This window comes from Monopterus albus, unplaced genomic scaffold, assembly GCF_001952655.1.
Source record: "Monopterus albus unplaced genomic scaffold, M_albus_1.0 scaffold186.1, whole genome shotgun sequence".
NCBI lineage: Eukaryota > Metazoa > Chordata > Actinopteri > Synbranchiformes > Synbranchidae > Monopterus > Monopterus albus.
Genome location: NW_018128066.1, coordinates 1,855,958 through 1,883,639, shown reverse-complemented (window position 1 = coordinate 1,883,639; position 27,682 = coordinate 1,855,958). Strand labels below are relative to the sequence as shown.

The 27,682-nt window shown below is 40.7% G+C and overlaps 2 protein-coding genes across 4 annotated transcripts in view; one reads left to right on the top strand and one right to left on the bottom strand.

The window, feature by feature from the left end:
* abcc12 (ATP-binding cassette, sub-family C (CFTR/MRP), member 12) overlaps positions 1–27,682 on the bottom strand; it is a 64,335-nt gene that overhangs the window by 35,728 nt on the left and 925 nt on the right. For all 3 annotated transcript variants that reach the window (XM_020617159.1, XM_020617160.1, XM_020617161.1), the window contains exon 2: positions 5,597–5,745. The gene's annotated coding sequence lies outside the window, so the exon portion shown is untranslated. The remainder of the gene's footprint in view (positions 1–5,596; positions 5,746–27,682) is intronic.
* Positions 5,753–17,723, top strand: LOC109969934 (E3 ubiquitin-protein ligase RNF182). The gene is made up of 3 exons (XM_020617164.1): positions 5,753–5,862; positions 6,032–6,073; positions 15,647–17,723. The coding sequence occupies exons 1-3, from the start codon at positions 5,799–5,801 to the stop codon at positions 16,390–16,392; spliced, it is 852 nt and encodes a 283-aa protein (XP_020472820.1). The 5' UTR covers positions 5,753–5,798; the 3' UTR covers positions 16,393–17,723.

Sequence of the window (27,682 nt, the reverse complement as noted above, 5' to 3'; positions counted from 1 at the left end):
GCAGGAACTCCTCCTTGTTCATCCATGGCTTCTGATTTGGGTACATGGTGATCTGTTTCTGGGTTGTGACACTGTCAGTGGTAGTGGTACTATAGTCCAGCACAGAGGAAGTCTAGGTGTCAATGTCTGTGTGAGAGTTGCAGGTAGCCCAGGAGGCAAACATAATCCAATCAGTGTGGTGAAACCTGTCCTGTAGTACAGAGTCTGTCCCCTCTGGCCAGACTTTGATGCTCCTCGTTGATGTCGTCACACGGCAGATGAGTGGTGAGTACTTGGGAATGAAAAACAAAGAAAGGTGATCTGTGCGTCCCAAGTGGGGGAGGGGGGGTCTACTTATATGCAGCTGCCATGTTTGTGTAAACATGGTTCAGAGTTTCATTTCCTCTAGTGTGGCAGGAAGCATGCTGGTGGAATTTAGGGAGCACTGACTTTAGGTTGGAGTGATAATGATTAAAATCACCCGCAACAATATGTGCAGTCTGTTGTTTGCTAATGGCCATTCATAGCAAGCTTAGCATTAGCGTCCAGGGCAATGTAGGTTGCAGTTATTATAGTGGAAGTGAACTCCCTGGGCAGATAAAAAAAAAAAAGTCTACACTTAACCATAAGAAATTCCAGGTTAGCTGAGCAGTGTCTCTCAGTGATGACAGAGTTCGTACACCAAGCATTGTTAACATAAATGCACCATCCTCTGCCTTGGATTGGGTCTTAGCCGTCCCTGGTAGGCTAGTGGTTAAGGCGCAGTGCTCTCGCCGCTATGGCCTGGGTTTAAATCAGGGTTGCGTCAGGAAGGGCATCCGGCGTAAAACACTTGCCGAATGTCAACATGTGAGTCATCAATGTTGCGACCCCTAAACTGGAAAAGCACGAAAATGACTTTCTTTCTCTACCTCGGGTCTTACCAGAGTCATCTGCCATTCTATCTGCCCGTATGCTTCTGTTTAGTCAGGTTTCAGTGAAAATCATAATATTGCAGTCCATACGTCTCTTATTGTTGGTGACGCGAAGCCGTATTTCACCTATCCTGTTCACAAATGACCGCACACTGGCGAGGAAAATGCTGGGTAAAGAAAGCCGATGTGGTGTTAGCTTTAGCGTAGCTCTATCTCCTCCGTGCTTCCATGCCTTTGTTTATGATCTTGTCGCCACCTGCGAGCACTTCCGTCTGGTCAGGTAGAATGCGTAGCCTCCGGTGTTTTGGCGATTTCAGGGGTGAGTCGAAGATTGGAGATAAAACTGTTGGAGTGGTGTAGACAGATATCCAAAAGTTCTTGCCGGGTATAGGATAGTAAGGTGAAGCTGTTGTGCATGAACAGACACAAAATGAACAAAACAATCACTGCAAAATTACAGAATCTGCGAAGAGGCTGAGCCTCACGTTGTACACGTGCCGCCATCTTGGTCATCAAATAATGTGCAGCTGGAACACCTCACAGATAGACCACTGAACTCTGAACGAGATGTAGCTGCCTGCTAATAGAGCTAGCTTGGTTAGATAATGAGCACTCACAACCATTATCGCAACAATGTCACTAACCTAGGTGTCACTAACCTAAGGATTTGCCTCTGTGTGTGCTCTGAGTGATCAGCAGTGCAGCCACACACTTTGGTCACAAGGGGGCTCACATGCAGTCAACAGCACTCATGATAGTGAATAATCTTTTAAAATATTTCTGTATCAAAATTATGATACAGATCAGCACCAACATCTAACCTCTCCAAAAAATTTTAGTGCTACTTTTATTCAAGTAAAGGATCTGGGTACTTCTGCCACCACCGAAAAGCACTGTCTCTAGTGATATAGTGTATATAGTGTACACGTGATACAACATGCTAATACACCCAGACACATATGGCTTTCTGTGCACCTGTATATATCTGCTTGCAGCTGTACTGTTGGTACACATTTAAATACATAAGTACTGCAGATCTTATGCCATCTGCCCTTAACATAGATAGAGTCTCTGCTTATTAACATGCACATACACACACATACAAAGCACGTTATATCTTAAAGTTTTTTCATGAACATGCCATGTAAAAAACAAAAACTACAAATGCACAGAAATGGAATCCCTGATAGTTACAGTATATACACATTGGCTGGCACATGCAAACTCTCACACACCCTCTCACAATGAATAACACAGCAACTAGAGGCTTCAGACAGGAGGGGTTGCCTAGGAAACGGTGGGAAGGAACCCTAGTTATTTGTGTTGAGCATATTTTCATTTGGGCTGAAACAGATATAAAATCCCCAGGAGAGGTGGAGAGGTGATTTGTCCTGACATCTCCCTTACTCTCTCAAGATGTAACACAGACACGCAAACACAAACAGACATATGCATGAACACATATAAACACACGTGCACAGAGATGCAAAACCCACCCCCTCCCAAGCACATCAAGAGAAGTCAATCACTCATGCATATCATAGAAATGTCAGCAGGGAGTGTGCGTGTGTAGATGCTGTGTGGGTGCACAAGTTAGTGGATGCTCCGAGTAGATCTGCATGTGCAGTGTTTCATGAAAAAATACATCTTAAATGATTCGTTGTGACTTCTCTTCTGTCAGAACCAGAGAGCTTTCCTCTGAGTTTTGCCTCCATGCATGCTACAATATTTTTTTATCTCTGCTGCGCCGCTGCCCCGTTTAAAAACCGAGCAGAGCCGATGGAGTTTGGTTAATGATACTGTACTTCCAAGATGCAGAATTTACTCTTTTTAACTTGGTGTGTGAAGAGTTATAGCCTCCGCATCTGAAAGGCAGAGAAATCGCTGATGATTAATGTTCCTGGAGGCTGTGAGTATTTGTCTGAGGAAGGGTATCATAGCATTTACTGTAAGTGGCTGATGGGAAACATGATGCACTATTTTCCCATAAATAGTACTCCTAAAAAAAAGAAAAGGTTACATAAGGGATGTCTGTACAGAGCCTTCACCTTGAGCCTGGGGTTGTTTTGAGGGCGTCATATCCAGGCTGGCCACAGGAGGTCGCCGTTCACCAGCTGCAGCTCTCTTCTTCAGTGGGCCAACCTGTGGAAAATCCTGTCAGGAGGCAGTGTTCGAGGGCATTCACTCTCCCCTTTTTTTATATTATATTTCTGTGTCTCTCACTTCTTTTTACGTACTCCTGTGGTCTCATTTGACTGTTTTATTTGCTATATTTTTCTCACACTTTTAGTGAATCCTTGTCATCTGATTCCCTGTTGTCTCATGATCCGTCCATGCCTGTTGGTTAACCTCCTCCATTTCCCACTTGTGGCATCAGGATGGTGTATATAAACAAAAGAGAGACTGTCCTTTTTAATTTTAGCTTTTCATATATAGCAGGGAACAAGGTCCACAGTTCATCAGATGACAGTTTTGACCACCGCACTGAGGGTTGCAAGACTAGAGGATTTTTTTTTACCATCAAATCTATGAATAACGTGTCAGTACATCTGTGATCTAATGATTTTCTTAATTTCTCAGGTTGGGGGGCATGATTGCAGCCTACAAGATAGTGCCAGATGAGATTGATGAAATCAAAGTATGTATTTGATCAATCTGTCTATTTTTCTTCTGTATCTAGCTACAGTACGTGCAGTAGTGATGAGTTTCATAATAATTAATCATATGTGTGTGTGTGCCAACAGGAGACTCTGGTAGATTGGTGCGATGAAAAGGAACTTAACCTCATCCTAACCACAGGAGGTACAGGCTTCGCTCCAAGAGACGTCACACCAGAGGTTGGTTGTCCATTAGAATTTGTCCAGTGTGACTCCACCCATAGTTTACATGACTTGTGAAGTGATCTTTTAACATACGTTATTTTCAGAGTGAAGTGACCTTTTAACACGATGACATAACAGTATCTGCTATGCTGGCATCCACATTGTAAACCAGGGCTTGTTGTTGTTGTTGTATGTGCAGAAGGACTTTTTGGGCACACACACATCCTCACAGAAGCTGATATAAGGTGTCACAGTGTCAGTGAGTTGGTCCAGGTCTGTAGCTGCAGACTCAAATACACTCCAGTGTGTGCAGTCAAAGCAGGCCTGTAGTTCTGACTTAGCCTCCTCAGTCCAGCTCTTCACTGTTTTGACTACAGGCTTTGCAGCTTTAAGTTTCTGCCTGTAGGTTGGAATAAGATGGACCATACAGTGATCTGAGAGTCCGAGAGCTGTGTGGGGGACAGAACAATAGGCATCTTTTATTGTTGTGTAACAGTGGTCCAGTGTGACTTTGTCCCTGGTGGGACAGGTGACGTGCTGTCTGTATTTGGGCAGTTCGTGGGTGAGATTTGCTCTGTTAAAGTCCCCTAGAACAATGAGTGGAGAGTTGGGATGTTCTAGCTCCAGGCTAGTTATCAGTTTTGCTAGGAGCCGTAGTGCGCTAGCATTAGCCTGTGGTGTTATGTACACTCCCATTAGCATGAAACTGTTGAATTCACAGGGAGAGTAAAAGGGTTTGCAGTTGATAACAAGAGACTCTAGGTCTGCGGTACATGCCCTCTGTAGCACTGTGACATCTGTGCACCAACTTTCATTTATGTAGAAGCAGATTCCACCTCCTCTCGTTTACCCGGACATCTCCTTTATGCAATCCGCTCTGAACACCTAGAAGGCCGGTACTTGAATCGCACTGACCGCGATCGAGTTGATCAGCCTTTCAAGTCTCTGTGAAGCACAAAGCAGCAGAGCGTGTAAAGTCAGAGTTAATCCTGTTGATGAGAAGAATTTCATCCATCTTGTTGACCAGGGAGCAGAAATTTGCCCGGTGAATAGACGGGAGTGGGTTCCCCTCTGTCGTAACTGCACCAGGGCGCCCGCTCCACAGCAGTGTTTTTTTTTCCAGGTCCTGTATATTGCCGCTGTGCCCCCGATCACAATGTCCATACAGCAATCTTCGTTCACAAAAATTGGAGGAAGGTAGTTCGGTGTGAGTTGTCCAATATTTAACAGTTCTTCTCTGGTAAAGGTAACCCGGGATGAGTTGCAAAAGACCAAGAAAACAAAGAAAAACAACAAACACGAGAGAGTGCGAGTAACCACGGCTGCCATTGCTGTTGGCGCCGGAAGTTATGTTATGCTATTAAAAAACAAATGCACAAACAAACTAACAAATGCTGGCAAGAACAACCCCCACCCTTGGCGGAGGTAATAACCTCAAAGCATATCTTTAGCACTTCTGTACTACCATTCCTTGTTCTTTTGTACCAATATATGTATGATAAGAAAAATCAGATATCCAGGCAGTAGATGTGTCAGTCAAGCTTAATGCTGTGTGGCCACGTGGTCTTATTAAAATCTGATTTATTATTTTTGAGGAAAACAGTAAGAAGAAGGCATAATTTTATAAAACTTGAATTTTTTGTCTCAACTTATATTTTTGTTTCTAATCTGTAATTGCTTTGTTGATGTGACTGACTCCCTCCATGCATACTTTGCTGCCACCTCTAGCTGGCTCTGGCTTCCCTCCTGTTTAGGCTACACACACCATCTCCTCTCATTCATACAGTACATACTCTCCCTTTTCTCCTCCCTTTGTCTGCCTGCCTGCCTCCTACCGTTTCTCCTCAGCTCTCTCTCTCTCTCTCCTCACTCCCTTCCTACCGTTTAGAATGCAGCAGTTTCTCTTCAGCCTCCTGCCTTTCTCTTAGCAGCCTCTGCAGGTGCAAGATTTCCTTCTGGTAAGAAGCTGTCCTTCCCTCCGCTGCATCCTCCAATGCTGCCAGTCTGGTTGACGCTTCCCTCCGATATATCTGCACACAGAGGAATGAGATGCGGAGTGTTGCTATGAAAGAGGTGGATTTACATGAAGGACAGAGCAGCAGAAACAAGTGGGGTGGAGGAGGGGGAGCCGCACACACTGGGACAAGGTGAGGAACAACACATACACTAACCTGCAGATGATTTGTGTAGAGCGGGAGTGCATCTATACTTCAGCTGCAGTTTATTTGTTTGGGGGTTGTGGTGTGTGTGTGAGTTTGTCCGTCCAGCAAATAATCTTTTGCTTGTGGACTTACATTTAATTTGCTGTATCCACAGATCAGCAGCTGTCGAGCTGTGGACAGTTCATAACTACTGCAGGTAATGTAGCACATACATACTCATACAAGTGGAATACATGTTTATTGTTATGTGGACTGGTTTACCTCAGCTAATGCAGAATAACAGTCATGACAATAAATCAAGAAAGAAAACAGTAGGGGAACAGGAGAAAGAGGAAAATAAAAATACACAAAAACACAAAGAGGGTAGATTCTGTGCTGCTGTTCTGTGCTCTGCAGCTGGACAAGATTTAGAGATGTGAAAACAAGGTCTGAATAAGGACAGACAGTGTGTGTGCTTACCTTGCATCAGCCTTTTTCATTTGTGTATGTGTATGTGTAAAAACCTGCAGAAAGCCTGTCTGCTTGGTAAAGGATAAAACAAACAAGTTGCTTTAACTATTTCACTTTTAATCCATTACTAAGTAGCTGGATTGTGTGGGCCCCAATTTGGAATAAAGGATTGCTCTCAAACAGGCTATCAGATGGAAAACAGGGATGAACTACCCAGGACAGGCTTGAGAGCTGAGAGCAGGTCAAAATCATTTTTGCTCTGGGAAACTGATGAATAAGGAAGTGGGTAAAAGTCAGCAGGTTGTAAGCAAATGCACTGGGGTAATGTTGTTGAAGACAAAATGGAGAAAATTAATCAAACGAAAAATTTTAATCAGTCTTATGAATAATATAAATATGTAAATGATGAAACTGAAAGGAGTGTTTCTGCCACCACTATATGACATTTTCAAGATTTGTGATTTAGGTTTAGTTAAGTCTTTCTTTTTCAATGTGGTACCTTTTCTTACACATAGCTACAAACTACTACAAAAATGGGACAGTACTTCTTCTAATACATTTTAGGCCAATAGTCCAAAGAAATACAGTTAGAGGATAATATACTGTAGTCCAGTATTAAAAAAAAACAAAAACAAACCATCATCCATAAGACATTAAATAATCATCATCACGATCACCTGAGCCTATAATTTACAACATCCTCATTACATACTTCATCCATTAAATCATCTGGTACAGGCGCAGGATGATCAAGATATATAACCTGGCTCTTGAATGTAAAGAGTGTCACAGTTCTCAAACAGCTCTTCAACATTTTATCTAACAGACATACTTTGATTACACTATGTTCAGATTTTGGCTTACACCTGAGGGCATCTTTTGTTTTACTGACACTGGCCTGTTTCACTTTGCTGTCACCTGAAGCTTTGAGCAGCTTTCCTTTAGCAATCAAGTACTGGCAGTTCTAAGCAACAAATACATTCAGTGCATCAGACAAAAAAGTGTTAACATTTCAAATGCTGTGCTTTTTACTCATCCAGCATCTACTGTATGTCACTACTTACTAACCGCATACTATGCTAGACAGGCTGCTCTGTTTGCACGGAGCTGCAAGAGGCCACAAATTGCAAACAGTGATTCAACAAGACAGTCAATATGCAAAGTATATGTTAAGCAGTCAATCATAGTGTCGTAAGTAATGTGTCTGGCTGATTAAGTATTTGTCCTGCCCTTAATTTACCAAACACAGCTATGAGTGCAGGCTGTTGTGTGTGTGTTTTTGAAGAAAGAAAGAGAGAAAGACAATGTAAGAATGACACTCAATGCAAATGGGGACACAGCTAAGGACCGCATTGAAGTAGTACAGAGAATCAAATCAACACTGACTGACAAAAATAATAATACATATTGTTAAAATTGAGTATAACAATATTATTACATACAGTACATTCTGCATGCCTGTGTTCAAATTTACTCTGGTTTGACCTTCTGAAAAGCTGTGCAGGCAATATAGGCTTGCCCACTTAATCCTGCAGAAGTGAATACCTCTCTGCAGAGAAATGTCTAGAGTATTATTAGGTGGCAGCATATGTCATCAGCCACCACCCTGCTATAGTCTGACACTGGTCAGCAATAATGACAGGCTATTTTCCCTCTCCCTACTTCGTAGCCAAAGATAGCAGGCTTCAAGAATGAAGCTCTGTTTCTGTGAGTGTGTCTGTATGTTGGCAAAGTCATACAGAATTGAATCAAACGGTAACCAAACATAATGTAACCAACCATGGTAAGATGTATTAACAAAGCTGCCAGTATGTATTGAGATTAGCCAAACTAATCAATATATTAACCGCTGTGACTCCATGGTGCAATCATATAGGGCTTTTTTTTCTATATCATGGATTACAAATAGTAGTCCAAAACGTCAACACCAAATCATTTGTATTTTTTCATTTATTAATTTATTTACACTATGTGCTGTGGTTTATAAAAAGAAATGAATTGGCAGATAATGTGTTTTCTATGGAGGGTATTTAGAGTGCATATTCATAAAGGGAAGTCAAGAATGGTAGTACACAAGATCATACATGTTTGATAGAAATTAGCACATGCCAGACACATGAAACTGCACTCACTCAAATGAGAGCTTAGAAACAGCACGGTGCTGACCTTGTCATAGAAAGGTAGCTACATGCCATACTGACAAGTGGAAATTAAATACTTATCTGAAATATCCAGTATCTAAAATCTAGTCCCATCATATGCTGGGCATTCAGTTAGTTAAGAGCCCTAGTCTTGTATAATATGGCCCTAGTTCTCTCACTAGTCGGCATGCTATTCCCTAGTTGTGTTCAGTAATGAATGATTGGAACTGGTATTATATTTTAGACCTATAATCTGAGAAGCAAATGTCTCCGAAGTTTGTCCTGAATCACCATCAGTCCCCCAGTGAGCCACAAGGCACCAACATCAGCCCAGCTGAAGCCGTGACATTTAGCCCTCACAACAAGCTCAGCAATGCCAAACCAATATATTTACCCTCTTAGCTGTAGCCAAGAGACTAACCTTCTCCACAAAGTGCTAAGAAAAATGCTAAAAATTTAGAGCAGACAGCATTTTTCAATAATAAGATGTTTATTATCATTTAGGTTACTTTTAGAATTCACACATGAGGAGTTGTTACTATAAACACACTGTGTTATTAACCTCCACCCTGTTTCTGTAAATTCCAAGTTAACATTAACAATTTTTACTCTTTAAGATAAAGACAGATTCTCATGTTATATAGGATGGTTAATAAAGCTTAAGAGTCACAATAGTGCAATAGCACATGTGAACTTTAGCTTTCCATATATTATGCTTTACAGTACATATAAGTAAATCGTTAGAAGTGCATTTCAGTCAGCCAACTCACATTTACTAGATGTTTAATGTGAATATAGGATATGTATTTGGCATCCAGACTCAGACCCAACAATAATAACATTTGCCCCTACAGATGGATGCTGTGGGGGACTGTTAAATATACTGTGTGCGGCAGTAAATGGCAGTACATTCGAGCTATCAGCTTGAACTTGATCACATGCTTTACTCAATTAATCTCCTAAAATGACCAGTCATGCGTTTCCATTGCCCATGTGAAAAGCCAGCTGAAGTGGATCCTTTGGGTCCTACAACCTCATTGAAACCAAACACATCTGAGCACTCCCCATATGCCCTGCCTTATGTTGAAATACTAACTTGTGCCACAGTCAGCAACTGCTACAGTCTGAATGCAGAGTAAATTGTGTTTAAGAATACTATATCAAATCAAATCAAGTCAAATTTTATCTAGGCTATATAATCCAATATCAAAAATCTGCCTCAAGGGGCTTTACAATCTGTACAGCATACTGAACAACACCCTCAAATCAGTTAAGAAAAAATGCCCCCAAAAAAACCCTTTAAATGAAAAGGATTGGGACAAAACCTTAGGAAAAGCATCAGGGGAGTGATTCCTCTTCCAGGACAGCAAGACATACAATAGATGTTCTGTGTGCACATCTACAATGTGTACAATCAGAATGACAAAACTGTATATTGCAAACATACAGTATATGAGGAACAATATATAAACTAATATGAGGAACAAACTCTTGGAGGATGAGCTAACTTCCAGGTGTCTTCAACAGACCTGAGCCACACAACCTCCCACTGCAAATAAAAACCTGGTAGGAGGACAGACTACACAAACACATGGGGAGCATATACTCTCTGTCAACCTTCCATTATTCTAATTAACACCTTAGAACCTAACAAACACAATACTATCTTATCCAATTAACTAATTCACAAATCCAAATGCTGTTTAAAATCCCTGCAGCAAAAGCTCTGTTCTATCAGTTGTGAACCATAATTGGTTGTGTAAACATATTAACCTTTTCTGCTAAAACTGGATATCTTTTATCATTAGCCAAGAAAAATACAATAAAGATAATGAAGCAGTTGCATAGGGGAGGCAAAAATGCACTACAAAGAACCTTATTCCACCACCATACTGGTTGGTGATCCTTTTCAGAAGCATTTTTTGTTACATATCTTGAAATTCTCTTTTCATCCCGATGGCAATGACTACATTAAATGCACTGACAACAGAAAGACATACTTTGCCTGTCAACCAACTTCCTACTTGTGTGCAAAGTATTTTTTCTTCAATACCGGTAATAAACAAATGTGCATGGTATGATAACCATCAATTTTCGTACCACAGTATACCGTGAAACCGGTATACAGCTGCGCCATCAGGCCACTGGTGAGCGTCTGTCTGGGCCCATCTTCCCAGTGTGTCCCACACTGTTGGCATTAGTCAAAACCCTGTCAGCGGCTTTTCGGCCAATTCGGCAAGCTGAATCGGTGTCAGACCTCATTAGCGCAAGAGACCACTCTCATTGGCTGTTCATCTTAGCAAATCAATGCATGAGATGAGAAATGCTCAGGAAAGCCACTGGAGTATGTTACTTTAGTATCCATGATTTCACCCATTTAGTGTGGTTTCTCCCTTTTTCACCTCCACTACCTCTGTTCTTCTTCCACAACCAAAAGACCAAGGACAGAGAATGGCAGGGCCATTGGCAACCTTTTATTAGACATGCTTGATTGAAGCATGTCTTGAAGCAGCTGTACGACGAGAGCTGCTTTGTTTCTTCTTCTTCTACCTTAGGCTGCTCCCATTAGGGGTCAGCACACCGCATATCATCAGTTGCCACCCAATTGATGATGCGCAAGCTAAACTTGGCATGTTTTATGCCGGATGCCCTTCTGGATGAAGTTTAATTTTAGAGTTGCCAATCAACCTAATGTGGGAGAAAACCAGAGCACCCAGAGAAAACCTATGCAGGAACAGGAAGAACATGCAAACTCCACAGAGAAAGGGGGTCGGCTGGGGCTCGAAACCAGGAACCTTCTTCTTCTTCTTTCTATTTTAACCTGCCGTACTTGGCAATAAAGATTATGATTGATTAACTGATTGATTTCCCTTTCTGAATGACAAAAACAGATATTGCCATCTGCTGAAAAGAGGAGTTAGTTCTCTCACGCAGGCACAGAATGTACATGCTAGCTGGCTGTTGGCTGTTGGCTGTAGTCTGTGCGGTGTGTTCAAGTGCCACTTATTCGACCCAACACACCAAGCCACGTCGATTTGGCGTGTCTCTGCCCTATGTGTTTTTGTGGAGCGCCTAAGCCAAATTTTAAAAGGTGACATAGCAGAATGAATGTAAAAACAACAGTGAGTTATATGCACTGGAAAATAACTCTTGTAGCTTGCTGAACACATGGATCAATAGCAAACTCTGAACTCGGGGTATACTTCTGGCAACTGCAGAACAGTAATGCACGAGTGATTGTTTGCCATCACAATATAAACTCCACAGGATAGTTTACAATTGTAGCCTTCACATTCAGATTATTGTTGTGTGTTACATAACAAAGAGTTGCATATTGGCTTGCACAATCCTATTGCTATGCCCTTTGATTACAACATTTAATTGTGTGGGGCTTCTGGACAATTCTGCTCCTGGGAATGATGTACAGTAGCGGGAGCTAGTTCTATCATTCTTTATAACGCTTTTTAACACAGCAGACTGGTGGCTGACATATTTAACAGTCAGCATGTCACAGAGAGGCCTGCTGGGCAATTGCCAATGCAATATCCACCTATTCAATTTATGTATATTTCATGGTCATGAATGAATGAGTGAATGGCTTTTCTTTATATAGCATCTTCTTAACGGGAGGGGGACTTGTTAATGATCAAATACTGAGGTAAAGTACAAAGTAAAAGGAATGAAATTACAACTATAGCTTACAAAATCACTGATATACTGGAGGTTTTACAAAACCTTTTCTAAACCTTTTTTGAACTATACTGAATTTAACCACATAAACCTAAATAAAAACTACAAAGCCAGCTTCAGACACTGCTCTACCCAGTACTTGCTGACTATGACATCTGGGGGATACACAACAGAGTCCTGCACCATCACAGTAAATATAAATAATAAGAGCAGCGGTGGTTATATGTAATATAAACTGCTCAAAAAAATTAAGGGAACACTTGATCATCACAGCACAACACCAAGTCATTTAAACTTCAGGATATCTATTTGTCCATTTAGGGAGCACAGGTGACTGTGAATCAGTTTCACCTGCTTTGGTGCAAATGAAAGTGACAACAGGTGCAATGGAGACACAAACACAAGACAAGCCCCCAAAAGGGAATGGTTTTGCATGTGGTGGCCACAAACAAATACTCTCTCCTTATCCTTCCTGACCGATTCTTCTCAGGTTTTGTGTTTTCCTGGTGTTATTGTCACTACTAGTAGCATAAGGCAGTACCTGCAGCCCAAACAGGTTACACAGGTAGTCCAGATACTCCAAGATGGCACAGCCATATGTGCAGTCATAAGAAGGTTTGCTGTGTTTCCCAGCACAGTCTCAAGAGCATGGAGGAGATACCAGGAGAGCTGAACAGGGCTGTAGAAGGACAACAACCCAGCAGTGGGACTGGTATCTGCTCCTTTGTGCAAGGAGGAACATGAGGAGCACTGCGAGAGCACTAAAAATGATCTCCAGCAGACTACTGGTGTGTATGTTTCTGACCAGACCCTTCAGAAACAGACTCCATGAGGGTGGCACTCACATTCTGAGCTGCTATGATGAAGTTCGTACAACTAGGATAAGCCTGTCATTTCAATTTTTCACTTTGGTTTTCACTGTGATCTTGAATACAGCCTCCATGGGTTGATGAGTTTGGTTTCCACTGATCATTGTTATATGTCATTTTAATCTGAACAAATTATACAGTATACATTAGTAAAGGTTTTCACTTTGAATAATTCATTCATCAAGATTTAATGTGTGATTTAGTGTTCCCTTATTTTTTGAGCAGTGTACACAGGATATATATAGGATGTCCAAGTCAGCATAATATGATGGCTGATAATAATGGTGGCTAGAGGTAGCAAACAATCACAATGCCTCTAAAATTTGGACAGAGCTAATGCCACTGAGTAGGTGTCTCCTAGATTAGACACCACAGCTGCTCAACTCTCTTTACTCAAGCACCTGATCACTGGCTGGTTACTCATAATTAGATGAGCAAAAATTTCAACCTGAGAGAGTTGTGAGAAGATCCAGAACCTCAGTGGTCTTACAATAGCATTCAAGCTGTACAAGAGAGAAAAACTCCAAGGCATATTTCACTACATCAGTGACAATCCACAGTGTGGTAGTTTTACTTTACTAAAGAATAAGTTTCAGGCCTAACCTCTGGTTGTGAGAGAGAGAACCAATCATGGTTCAGATACAGTACATTTTGTAATATAAAATAAAATGTGTGTTAATGGTGAACAGTAATATCTAGTCACAATGCTGTATCATGACCAACTGTCTGAAATTGGATGTGCAGTAGAGCCTGCTGTTGGATGTGTGTTTTGATTTATTGCTTGTCATTTTCTAGTTTTTCTTTAGACTTAATATGGCAAGAGAACAAAGTGCTGCTTCTGTGCTTTGCCCTTAGTATCATACAACCATAATAAACCACAGGTGTTTCTTAAAGGGTAATCACAAACAGGAGATTAATCAGTTGTTATCTTTATAATCTTAGCCTTGAGTTCTAAACCAAAGTAATGCTCATTTCATTGCTTTCAGGACCTCTTGTCAGGTCATTTCTTGTTTAACACAAGTTTATCATGTGGGCAGAAGAGTATGTTAGCTTATGTGGTTTGTAAGTTTGATATGTGTCTTTGTGTCTTCCTGTACAGTATTTACTGTACATACTGGGATAGCATACTGGGTGTGACACAGATACAGTAAACCCCATCAACACATGACTAACATTCCAGTATCATTAATAACTGCACCAGCTGGTGTAACCAGCAAACATTGCAAACAACACCAAAATGTTATGCCGAGCCATTAGCTGCCTTAATGAATAAAAATGTTGTAGAACATGATTCTAAAGTTTGCTTACAATTTTAAATTAAAAATGCAAGTTCAGACACATGGCCATAATAAAGATCAAAAGTTTCTAAATATGTGATCCAATCTATAAATCCAACTAATGAACGTAAGAGGAAAAGGCAAAACAACTAATTACTTGATAAATGCATACATCACACACACACACACACACACACACAAAAAATCAATATCAAAAAGTGGGCATGCATCTTTTTAAAAAGCATTTTAAATGGTTAAATTAATAAATGGGGGCTCCTTAACCTCAGTCCTATTCATGTGTAGTGTCTTTGAATGCATACTTACAACTATTCCACCTTCTTAATGAGGACAGACATATTCTTGCTGTTTCTCCATGGAGTAAACCTGGTGTGTTCTCATCTCAGGACTTCAGCAGCTGTCAGCAAATAGTCTGATAGTCAAATGCCAGTGAGGTCTGGCATTAACTAGTACTGCTAAAGAGGTGAAAATAACACTATGTGCTGGCAACTTGTACACACAAAAGCCTAAACCTTAACCTCAGATCATAATTTGAATTTGTCATTATAAATGCTGGAGGGCAAGTGAGTGCTGTATCTAAAGCAGGTATCTCAGGAGTTGCTAATTTGGGGGATCAGAAATTGTGATATCTGATCAATATTGATGCCTATACTTTCTCTTCTACTGTTTAATCTCCTCTCTCTTCTATCATCAAATGGACAACAAAAAAAAACTAAAAACAACAAAGTACATGTTTCTTTATAAGACCTTCAATAACACTGTATTCTGCACACACTTGCTACCAACAACAACATGTTTTCTTTTCTTTTCTCTGTCTTATTTTGTTTACTTGTCTACTCATTGCCTTAAAAAAGAACATTGTACATAAACATTGAGAGCCACTGTACCGGAGTCAAATTCCTTGTGTGTCCAACACACCTGGCCAATAAAGCTGATTCTGATTCTGAACAACAATAAAACACTGAATCAACATAAAGTGCTGAAGGAGAAGCTGTCCCTACCACCTCTCCCAAAAGATCAATAGCATTACCAGCTCTCTCTTTGCCCTAAAGGGCTCTTGGATCACACCCTGATCCAGCTACCAAATCATGAATCATTCATCAGCAGCTGGTACAATGAATAGAAGCAGTGAGAGGAGACACCCTGACCTTTTCTTGCTGGGCAGAGATACATCAGCTATTGTACTCAGAAACATCTGCTTGTTTCAATGCCAGGTGCAACATTCTAGTTAAAGTTCCACATAATACAAAACCACATAATTAATGACCATCCCTATAAATCTTTTTCTTAACCTGTCTCTGGCTCTCTTACTCCCATTTACCAGAACATGCCTTGAAGATGAGCTGTCCTCAGGCTGAGTTAGAAGAGAAGGATTGTCCACTACAAGAGGAATTCGAGTGTAAAATCTGTTACCAGCGCTACAATGCCAACAATCGCAAGCCTAAGATCCTGGACTGCCTGCACCGTGTCTGTGCCCGCTGCCTCATTAAGATCCTGGACATTGCTGACAGTGCAGTCTGTATTTCCTGCCCCTTTTGCCGACACGAGACTGAGATCACAGAGTATGAGGTGTCCAGCCTGCCCGATGATGCTAACATCATGTCCCACTTAGCAATGTGGGACAAATCCTGGAGCTCTGACCACAACAGGGAGGTGATCCTGACTCCAAAGAGCTTTTTGTCCTCCAGCCCATCACAAGACTCCTCCAACTGCCTGGTCATCACCATTATGGAAGTTCAGAGGGACTCACAGAACTTCCCAAGCCACAACAGCAGCTCTGACATCTATGCTGAGCAGAGCTTGGACTCAGTATCAATGGGTTCAAATGGGCCAGCTGATCAGGATGCCCTCTCCAAGTTCTGTAATCATGTCCCACGCATCCTGGTCTGGTTGCTGGGTTTCTTATACTTTGGCTCACTGCCTCTAGGAATCTATTTGTTGGTAATTCAGAGAGTGACTTTGGGCATTGTATGTGTTAGCTTAGTTCCTTCAAGCCTTACAGTTTGCCTGGTCTATGGATTCTGCCAGTGTCTGTGTCAGGGGATGTGTGACTGCTCCTCCAGGGGCTGATATGATGCTATTAACCTGGTGGTCCTAAGACGGGATATAGTCAGCTGCAGAAAACTACTTTGGTTTGTTATGTAGAGGCCAAAGGTGAGGGGGATACCCTTTCCCAAAGAGGAGAATGACCACCAAACAGTTTTCTTCATGGAAATAAAATGCCAATCGCAACACCTAATTAGATCACCTTTAGCAATGAGCTATGTTTTTAAGCTTTTAAGAAGAATACTGAAATTCAGAAGCTAGTTTGGCCAGAGCCACTGACAAGCTTTGTTAGTATGTGAAGTGCCTATCTCTAGACTTTTGTGATGTATTTTTGTGACCTTATTTGTTCTAGGGGGCAGTGTTGCAGGCTCAGGCAGCTCTTAAACACAGGGATATTGTAGGGCAGGTACAGCACGGACATGGTGGTTTTGGTTCACAACCTTCTTGGAGCAAAGCAGCAGCAGATGACTACTGAAGAGATTAAGAGGCAGGTAGATGTAAAAAGGCAGTCTCCCAGGCTCAGCAGGGACAGTGGATGAGGTGGGAAGATGTAGAAAGGAAGAAACTTAGTTGGAGGGAAATGTGGGACATGGATTCAGGAAGGATTAGATTCTTTCTAGGCGCAACTTATGATGGGCATTTCTCTCCCCAAAGTCTGAATAGAAGGAAAGGTGAGGACCCGATATGTCCCTTGTGTTCAAGTGTAGCATCACTTCGGCACATCCTCTCAGGGTGTAAAACAAGCCTGGCTCAAGGACGATAGACCTGAAGACATAATCAAGTTTTGAAATGTTTAGCAGCAGCTACTGAAAGCAGGCTCTCAGAGATAAACTCTGAGTGTAGGAGATGAAGAAACAAGAGGGGATTTTGTTTGTTTGTGAGGGTGAAAAAGGCAGGAAGCAAGTTATTCTGAATAGGCAGGCCAGCTAAAGGCAGAGGGAGAGACTGGCACATGAAAGTCAGAAGCACAGCATACTGTGTATTTTGTCGAGCTTACAGTTCCCTGGGAGGATTCTGTAGATACAGCTTATGAGAGGAAGAAACTGAAATACACAAAATAAGCCATGGAGGCAGAGAAGCGTGGCTTGGAAGTTAAAGTCCACCCCGTGGAAGTTGATTGTATGGGATTTGAAGCCAAGCCAGCTGTCTCTCTACTATGTGAGTTAGGCTCTGTCCTTTTAACTCACCTAAGACATGTAATTGAGAATCTAACTGACAGTGCAGCAAGGTCCAGTGAATGGCTCTGGAGCAGAAGAAATGTGGGAATGGGGTAAAAATAAGTAGATGATTTATTGATTGATTGATTTATTCTTTCAAACATGCAGAACAGAACAGAACAATGAACAAATGACAATAACACACATGATTACACACATCCAACCAATGCTAATTCAAAATCAGTTTGCTTACACCTATTACATGTTTGAATGGAGTAGGAAGAAGTCAAACTTATCCAGTCCTACCCCATGACATCATATTATACAAAATTTATGCAACATTGGCTGCAAGCAATATCACTACATAAATAAAACAGATTGTTCTTATTCTTGCATATATCTTGTATAGCACATACATTTATATTTATATTTAAACTCCTTAATTCTGGTACTATTTTTCATGTCCATAGTTAAGTTATTCCATAATTTGACCCCACTTTCCTGGCTTTATACATAAACACAGCAGTCTTATATTCCACTAAATCAAAGAATTTTAGCAATTTAGACCGTATGAAAACTACATTTGTGTGATCCCTATACCCCATCTTGTGCACAACTCTTATCGCTCTCTTCTGTAATATGTACAATGGTTGAAGTGAACTCCTGTATGTATTTCCCCAGTTTTCAACGCCATACTCCAAATATGGCAAAATCAATGAACAATACAAAATCCGCAGTGCTTTAACGTCCAGCATATGTCTAACCCTTGCCAATATCGATATATTTTTAGCTATTTTATTGCGAACATGTCTAATATGTTAATAATGTTAATAATATTTATAAATGGCAACATATGTGATAATTATGTCTGCTAAGCTGAAGTAAACTAGCACAGGAGGAAAAGCATAGTAGAAATGTTTAATACATGCAGCAGGCTGGGAGCCTGCTTCCTGTTGTTGGCATGGGCAAGCTAACATGAGGGCATAGAAGTTTGATTGGTTTGTTGGAAAGAATACTAACATGGGGTGGTTTCTGATGCAGTATAAAAGGAAGCAGAAGTCTGCTAGTTATCTGGTGAGCTGTTTTAAATGTTTGGTGGCTAGAACAGCAGTTGAAATTTTGCTAGTGCTAGTGACTGGTAACAGTTAGCTTTAATTACCCTGAGCAGATGAAGAATTGTGTTGGGTGTGTGGGTGTAGGCAAATAAATTCTGTGATGTTGGAACACACTGTTGAGCCTTGTCTGTGTCATGGGCCCAACTCAATGAAACACCAGTTAGTGAAAGAGTGCCCACCTGATGACTCTGTAGACTCCTATACCCACACAGAACTTGTATTGGTGTTGGTGATAATATTGTTACAGACTCACTGGAATTGTTAATAGGCTTCTGTTGTTAGACAATTTTGGTAGAACTGTCAGTGGTTGGACAACTGAGCAGACCCAGCTCTCAGAGGTGACTGTCACTACAAGCCAGTTGGCCCAGCCACTGCTTAATCTGAGCAAATACAATGCAGATGCTGTGTATCAAGCCACATATCTGCTCTTTGCTTGGGTGAGAATAGGGTTCAGGGATGCTTTGTGTTAAGAGTAGGTTAGGTCTGGAAAATGGTGTTGCCTAATTTTTGGCACTGAAGATTTAAGACAGCATGGCCTGACACCTCCTTCCTTAGGGCCAGATAATGGGTAAACATAATTTAACTCATATACTGAACTTCCATATGAATACTCTCCTATTCTTTGGTACATTTAATCATCTATTATTGACTATGTTGCGTATAACCTAGTCTAACATTACATTTGAGAGCAGACCTTTAACCTTTCATTACAACAGCACTGATAAGAGTCTTGGGCCCTCATTTATCAACACTATGTACCAACAAAAATCATTTTTATGTGAATGGTGTGAATTTCTAATTTGTATCTTTACTTTAGGATGCCCATACATTTTCGTTAAACTCTAAATCAATCATACACACAGCGCCTTGTGAAAAAAGGAACACTACAAATGAATTAGCAAAGACAAAAGACATGGGATTATTATTGTATTGAGGGCATGAACAAACTGTTAAGAAAAACATAGTAACTGAATAATCTACATTAAATGTTTCTGAGGATGTAATTAAATCAATTAATCAATCAAATTTGAGATAGTTGGCAGTTACAAAAAGGGAAGAAAACCAAAGTTGTAGGTAATTTTTGGCCACTAGTTAAAAAGCACTCCACTGATTGACAGTGACAAGATTCACCTTACTTTCTAAACATTAAAGTGATTTCTGACTTAAATATGCAGACTGTAAATTGTTTTTATTTTAGTCCTCATTCCTATAAGGTAGAATTTACCATAGCCCTACATGGTACCAGCTTTGTTTTGTCTATTTTTAAACTATAAATAACTCAGCACTGAATAGATGTTAACTGTGACACTGATCTTACAACCAGCTTCAAGAACATATCAGTCCAGAATCAGCTGATGCACTGTATCGTAAATCTGTTGCAATATCTTTATATCCTAGTTGAAATGCTCAGTGTAAAGCAGAACATAGAATACTGCTGTTGATGAATCACAAATTAGCTAGAGGATTTTTCACCATAAAAATTACAAAAGAATACATCTTACACTTAGCTCCAGTCTATGGGATTTCTAGGTCTGCTACAAGTTAGCTACAGTCAGATAAGCTTATTCATTTTGAATTACCACAGTCAATAAAGTGAAATCTAAATGATTTAAGCAACTTTTTAGCCAAAGAAAACAAGAATGTATGTAGGTAAATACAGCGCCTCCTTCCTAAAATGGCACCTATGTCCAAACATTCAACACGGCATGACATACCTTCACATTCTCCATTCCAGTGGTGTAGACTGTGTTTTATCAGCAGTGACACCTATCAGTTAGGAGAAGACTGCAGCAAGTCAAGTGTGCCTCAAGCAGGAGTATAAACTGTTCTGGCTCAGGGCTGATGTCACCGTTGGTGAGCACCATGGTCAGTGCATTGAGCATAACCGCACCATTATACAGTAAAAATTCCAAACATCCTAAGTCAGGAAGATGCGCTGTTTGCATGCAATGAACATTTTCTCAAAAACTAAATACTAATTAATGGTGAACTGCCAGTAATACTTGGTTACCTATTTTACTGTCATAGAAGCAGCTTTGGGGAGCTTGTTAGCATTGATTATTGAATGTGCCCATTCTTTGGCTCAGAAACACACCCCATTTATGCTGTTGTTTTAAATCAATTTGGTACATGAATCACATAAGCCAGACTCATGCTGTATCTCAGGTTTTCTTTATACTCTTTCAATGTTCAGCAACGACCATTTCATTCAGCTTCTTGGTGGTCTGTAGCATGTATTTTTGGTACTGTACAGGTTATAAAAATCTCATGTGTCTTCAGAGGTACAATTTACAGCTATAGGAGTCCTCTGAAGCCTTCATGCTATATGACATGATACATGTACTGCCATGCCTCAGCCGTGTGAATTTGTTGTTGTGTAGCACCCCACCTTGCCTGCATTATTTATGTAGCATCATGGCTTTCTTTTGCATATAAAAGAAGTCCTCTATATGGATAATCTTAGAATAAGGACTACTGATAGAAAGGTCACAATACAATATGATGTTGTTTTAACAATTATACTTTAAGAGTCTCCTTCATTTTTCAGCTTCTCTTGTGGGTTCCTTTCTTGTGAGTGAGTAGTCCTCATAGCTCTGTGACTAAAACATAAATTCTAGTGTGCCAAAGGTTTGTTTCTTGAATTTCTGCGTTCAACCCCAGCAATGGGTGACATTTTAAGCAGCACATAAAAGACAGGATTAGATTATAAATTGCTTTATAGGAGTATTTAATTATGCAAACAGAGCTTGCTGTTTATGAACATGATGGGTTACAATGTATAATCCTTTCTGTGCAACAGAGGGCCCTGGACTGCCTATGTTTAGATAGATTAAATTCAGTGAAACACTACAAGTAGTAATATTTTTCATCAAGATGGAATGTAGCATTTAGGAAAAACAGATATTGTGCTAATCCCTTCCTGTATAATGTACATTTAGGTCATTCTCTAATGTTGGAGTTCTTCAGTTTCTTTCCTTTTATCACAGTTTCTGTTATGGCTGCGGATCGGTGCACTCCCAGCACCTCGTCTGCCAGCCCTGGGACCATCAACAACTCCGCCCCGGCAGGTGCTGGAGTACACTCCCGGCGGCGAGGCACACCTGCTCCCAATCAGCGGAGCATTACTTAAGGAGATCATTGGTGTGTCCTCGTTGCCAGATGATCTCTCAATGTCCAGCAAGTACTCCCATAAGCTTCTGATCTTACTAACCTGCGTTTCCTTTTTTTTTGTGCCTTGGTGATCCCAGTATTGTTTCATGTGTTTTTTCTGAATTGTGAACTGAACTATTTGCTTTCTGCCAGAGGAAATCCCCTTGAGTATTTTTTCGTATGAACTATTATTTCTGGGGAATTGATTCTTGTCTGAATCCTGCTGTCTTCTCACCAGTTTGAGTCTTCACTGGTTGTTTTAAGTTTCCTCGGAACCTGTGCGTATGCTGTAGTCTCCTCGCAAGTTTGAGTCTTTTCTAGGAGAATCCTGCTGAGCTCTATGCACCTCCACAGCGAGACTGACGTAGAGCTGGGCTGCAGCCAAACCTTCTGTGAACCACGACTTCCACTGCCAGCGGATTCACGCACCGGTCAGCAGGCACCTCACCACCTCCTGCCTCCCTGCACAGCTATCATTCCTCATACCCAGGTTCTCGTCATTATTTCCCATATAAAAGACTCACTGCTGATCTGCTCAGTCTTCTCACCCTACTCCTCTGCTTTCAATTTAGTGGTTGCCTCTACTCACTGTCTACCCCAGGTTGCTCATCTAGCGGTCCAGTCAACACAGCGCCCAGTTGCCTCGTGACCAGCTGAAACGTCCACACTACATCTTATAATTTTCTATTACCACTACTGATTAAAAACCGTTTTGATCTTAAATCTGTGTCCGAGTCCTGCATTTACTGGGTCCTCGGTTGTGACTTCTGACGACTAGCCGTAGCAGTTTCATTAGGTTTTTCTGTGTTTCTGTCCATAATCTACTACTTGATGCTCTCGGCCTTGTGCCACACTGCTGATTACTGAAGTTACTGGACACTAAAATAAATGGAGAATTATATTCTAGACATTGCTTGTGTGCATATTTTTATGCCTTCATGCTGGCGATAGCCACAGCTGGAGGCATTATGTTTTCTTCTTGTCCGTCTGTCTGCCCAATTCTTGTAAACACTATGTCAGGAACATCTTGAGGGAACTTCTTCAAATCTGGTATGTGTCCACTAGGACTCAAAAATGAACTGATTAGGATTTTGATGGTCAAAGTTTGGTGACCTCACTTCTGTCCCAAAGCTGTAATTCTAGTTTCTGCTGCTCCACTTAGTCAATGTCAACAAGTTATCCATTCAACAATATCACCATCACAGGTCAAACCTGCATAGTCCATCTCATCAAGCTCAAAGAAATGTTTTCAGATACTGTTGTATGTTGTTGCTGCTGTGCTTTTACAGGGAAAAAAACTGCAGTGCTGTTTCTAGAGGCGGGCATGCTAATTTCCAGTCAAACGAATTTCCCAAGTCTAATAACGGTTTTGACAAAATCTTCTCCAAACCCTTTCAGGCTTGATGAAATGTTGGTCTTACCGCTAAAGAAAAACAAAAAAAAATTCAGCATTCAACTCAATTCGTGGTTTTCATATTCTAAGAGTCAGAAAATGCACATAGCACTTAAGGTCTGTGACACAATTAGCTTAGTACATTCAATGATTTAAGTTAATAAATCATTCCTTTCCTCAGTAGCAAGTGCTAACAATAAACGGGGAGATCAGAGCACCTAGTCAAATCCCAATTTATGCTCTCACATCAATGGTCCCTTCTCACATATGCAAGTCACCAATGCCATGGGCACAAATGCACCCCCATACCATCACAGATGCTGGCTTTTGCACATTTCACTGATAACAGTCTGTATGGTCTTTGGCACGGAGAACCAACATGCATTTTTCCTGAAAACAAGCTGAGACATGTACTCATCTGACCACATAACACATTTCCACTGTCTTTCAGTCCATCTGAGATGAGTTCAGGCCCAGAGAACTCATTTGTGTTTCTGCACAGAGTTGATGTATGTGTCCTCCTGGAGTAATAACAGGTTTTTCCACTATAGGAACCTACTGAACAACTGTGGCCAAAGAGGTGAAGGCGTCACACTTCTGCAAGTCTTTGTTCTGCCTGTTTAACAGCTGTTTGATATACTGCTCATACAGTCTCATTACTGGCTGATTGCAGCACTGCAGAGTGATCCTTCAAATCGTCTGTTCTCCCTCTGCTCAGCTGTGAGTGCATGTTTGAGAGGGGCGGCCCCTCCCTCCTCTAGACAGAGACCCGACACAGAGAAAATACAGTGGAAAAACAAAGCAGGCTGGTCTCTGTCAACCCGGGAGGTTATGTGAGGTGAAATAACGGGTATACCGCTCATTAGGTTCCAATAATGGAAACGCAGCAATAGAGTTTCAGGTTGCATTTCTGGATGCACCGGCAGACTGTGTTAAATGACAACAGTTTTCCAAAGTACTTCCAAGCCAATGTGGCTATATTCATCACGGTAGACTGACAGTTTCTCATGCAATGCTCCCTGAGGGCTTGAAGGTCATACACGTTCAACATTGAGTTTCGCCCTTTACCTTTACGCACTGAGTTTTCCACAGATCCCCTGAATTTTGTCACAATATTATGTACTGTAGATGGTGAAAAACCTAAATTGTTTGCAATCAGAAGAAAGTAGATTCCATCGAGCCATCAGAGATTATTTGAAGTCATCAAACTGGGAGGGGATGGGATGAGATCATGCACTGGGGGAAGAAGCTATATTGGGCATTTGAGAATGTTTTGGTTTAGCTCTATACATCGGATTAACTGGTGGACTGTTAAACTTAGGGGGCATTTGATTTATTTTCACTTACAATGTATTGATTTAGGTAGCTTCAGTTTAACTTCTGTTGTGAACCTGTGAATATCAGACAGTTTTTAAATATTTACTATAAATGGCAGCCCTCTGAAAATCACAGAAATCAATAACGACCCCCTGGAATGTAAAATGCTGACATGGCTAATAATATTCATGCATTATCTTGAGAAAAAAACAGCTTTCCAGTTGCAACTACTGAACCACTGTAATCAATCAATGTGTTATATTGCTTAAATAGCAAAATATAACACTGACTGGGCCAGATCATGGTTTAAATGAAAGGAACAAATAATATGTAGAAGCAAAATAAGAGCATGGATTACAGAATGACAAGAAGAAATTTAGAGATTATTAAAATTCTGACTCAGTGTTACCTTTACCCATGTAAAAAGGTTCAGGTCCTGTTCTGGTTGATGTGCACCTCAAAAATGTGAACTATGATTGATCAGTTGGGTTTGTTTGTGATTTTTTTTCTTCTATGTTTCTGTTCCCTGTAGCATTTTACAGTGAAGTCAGTATGAGCCAGGTTGAAGAAAGGATGTTGTCCATTACAGTTGATAACTCCTACTGACCACCACAAAAGAAATGAGAAAATGATAGTATGATTACTTTGAGTAAAGCTGAAATGGTTTGTCAATTTATAAACAGAGTAAATGTAAAATTATAGACAGATTGATCAATATCAATAATAATCATTAGGTGCAGCCCCGTTTTTAGTATACAATAAAGGTACTTTGTATCACCACATGAATGACTAATTTATTGTGTTTTTACAGGTTTATTACAGTCACCGATTTAAAAGCTATGGTCAAGTCACATGCAACTGCAGCATTTCCTATACATCTAACATTTACAGCTCTCTTTCAGTAGCAAGATCACTACCAACAGAACTCACATTCACACACAGAAACACACACCTCTTTCTCTCTGGGATGTTGCTATAGAGACAGTAATAAAATTGTCAGAACAGCAGAGATGTTTTCCCTGCTGTGGCTTGAGTAAATAGATCTGCTGACAGCTGGAATACACAAACAGCAGTAGCCCTAAAGCAAGGCACTAATACCGCCAGAGTAATGTCATATTCATGTTTAGTATAACAAACAAAGATAGGCTGTACCAACTGGCACTGGAAGACAACTGTCAACCATGGTGGTAAAATTCAAACCAAGACGGCACTGTAGATAGATGTAAAAATGATTACCATGGTGATCTGCTACAGTAGGCTCTTGTTTATTAGTAGGTGGGTGGGCGGGTGGGTGTGTTGAGGGTGGGGGATCTTTGTGGACATAGAATGGATGAGGAGGAAAAAAAGAGGTTATGTCTTGCTATCAACAATCAGTTATGATCATACTTGAGCCTATTACAGCCATCTAGCTCTTGGACAGATGGCTGTACCCCCAGTGAGAAATCTTTGAATGAATAGATTATGAGGTGATTTTGAACATACAACAAACAAATGTTAAAGATGTCACTCACTACATCAGTGTTGTGGTTCTGGTTAGCTTAGTTAAGTTGTACAGTAGCATAATTATTGTAGTGAGGGTGCACCTGAACAAAGCGCAGTACTTGGCATTCTCCAAAGATCTTTCTGTTTATGATCTGCCCAAGGCAGCTTGTGTCTGCCCATTTACAACTGTTCAACTGTTAGCCTGCATTATTTTAAAGTATTTCTATCTGGTGCAATATCAATATCTCAGTTTTGCATATACAGTACATTACATATGTAGTCCATTTATTAGGGTATACGAGTACATTCACAGCTGTCAAAATAGTGGCCAGTAAATGGTGGTTATAGCAGCAGTACAATCATACTGTATATGCATAAAGCAACAGAAAGTCAGAGTAAATGTAAACAAATACTGTGTTAATTTCCTATGACACATTGTCCCTTGCTACAGATTAGAGTGAATGTCATAATTAATAGTAGTAGCAGTTTCACTGTGGTACTCCATGTCCAGTGGACCAAAGTCAAAATGAACAGTACACACAGTGCCACTGTTATCAGGGGCTGACATTAACAATGGCACGTGGCCACAAAACATTACTGTGTGGTCACCCTATACCCCCTGCAGGTGGCCCACTGTGGCCACCAAGCATTATCTGATCTCTACTGAGGATGAGGCACCGTGTCTCAGACCCACTACACTTTGCCAACTAGGGGTGTAAGGAAATATGGATATACTTAAATATTGTGATATTATGCTTTGTAATACTATACTCATTCTTAAAAGCACAGTATCGATTTTTAATTAATAGTTCACATGACAAGTAGTTGTTGGTTGTTACAGGGAGTGCTACAAATGCAAATGCAGATCCCAGTTCTGACTGCATAAAAAAGTAAATAGGAGATTTTATGTATATATTGGTGTGTGGCTTATTTTATAATATTTTTTCTAAAATGTGATTTTTTTTAAAAATCACAATATATCACCTTGTTCACAGTATCGCAATATGTCGAAATACATCAAATCATAACCCCTGTATTGTACTTATTATATCGCCAGATTCTTGCCATTACACAGCCCTATCACCAATGCAACGTTGATGTTCCACAAACATCCTGTTTTAATCACAAATTTTAGTTCAGAATTCTCCAAAAACAGCAAACAGTCAGGTTACTTGTTGCTGGTTCACTGCTGTTATGTCAGGGATGCTGAAGTACGGGTTTCCTAAGCCTAATCAAACTTCTAACATGATCACTACTGAAGAACCAGAAACACAGAACATGGACTATGCAAAATGGCAATGAAGATTTAGGAGTGAATGAAAACAGGAGTATAAGTGGCTAGAATATAACACATCTAACAATGGAATGTACTGAGGTGTACACAGGACTGACGCAGTGACAATGCTGGGAGGGAGGGAGTGTGCATCAGGCACATGAATGCATGGGGGGGTGCAAAAAAGATGAACTGACAGACAGTATATGTTGGAAGTATGTATAATAGGTATGTAAATGCTTTTTCTAATTTTTCTATTACAGACATGACAGAATCAGGTGCAATGGTGGGGAGAGAGGGAGCAAAAGAGAGCAGGTATGAGGCTGGGGGAGCTGCAATATATGTATATATGTATGTTTACTTTCGGATGCCTCCTGGGCGCCTTCCTAGGAAGGTGTTCCAGGCATGTCCCACCGGGAGGAGGCCC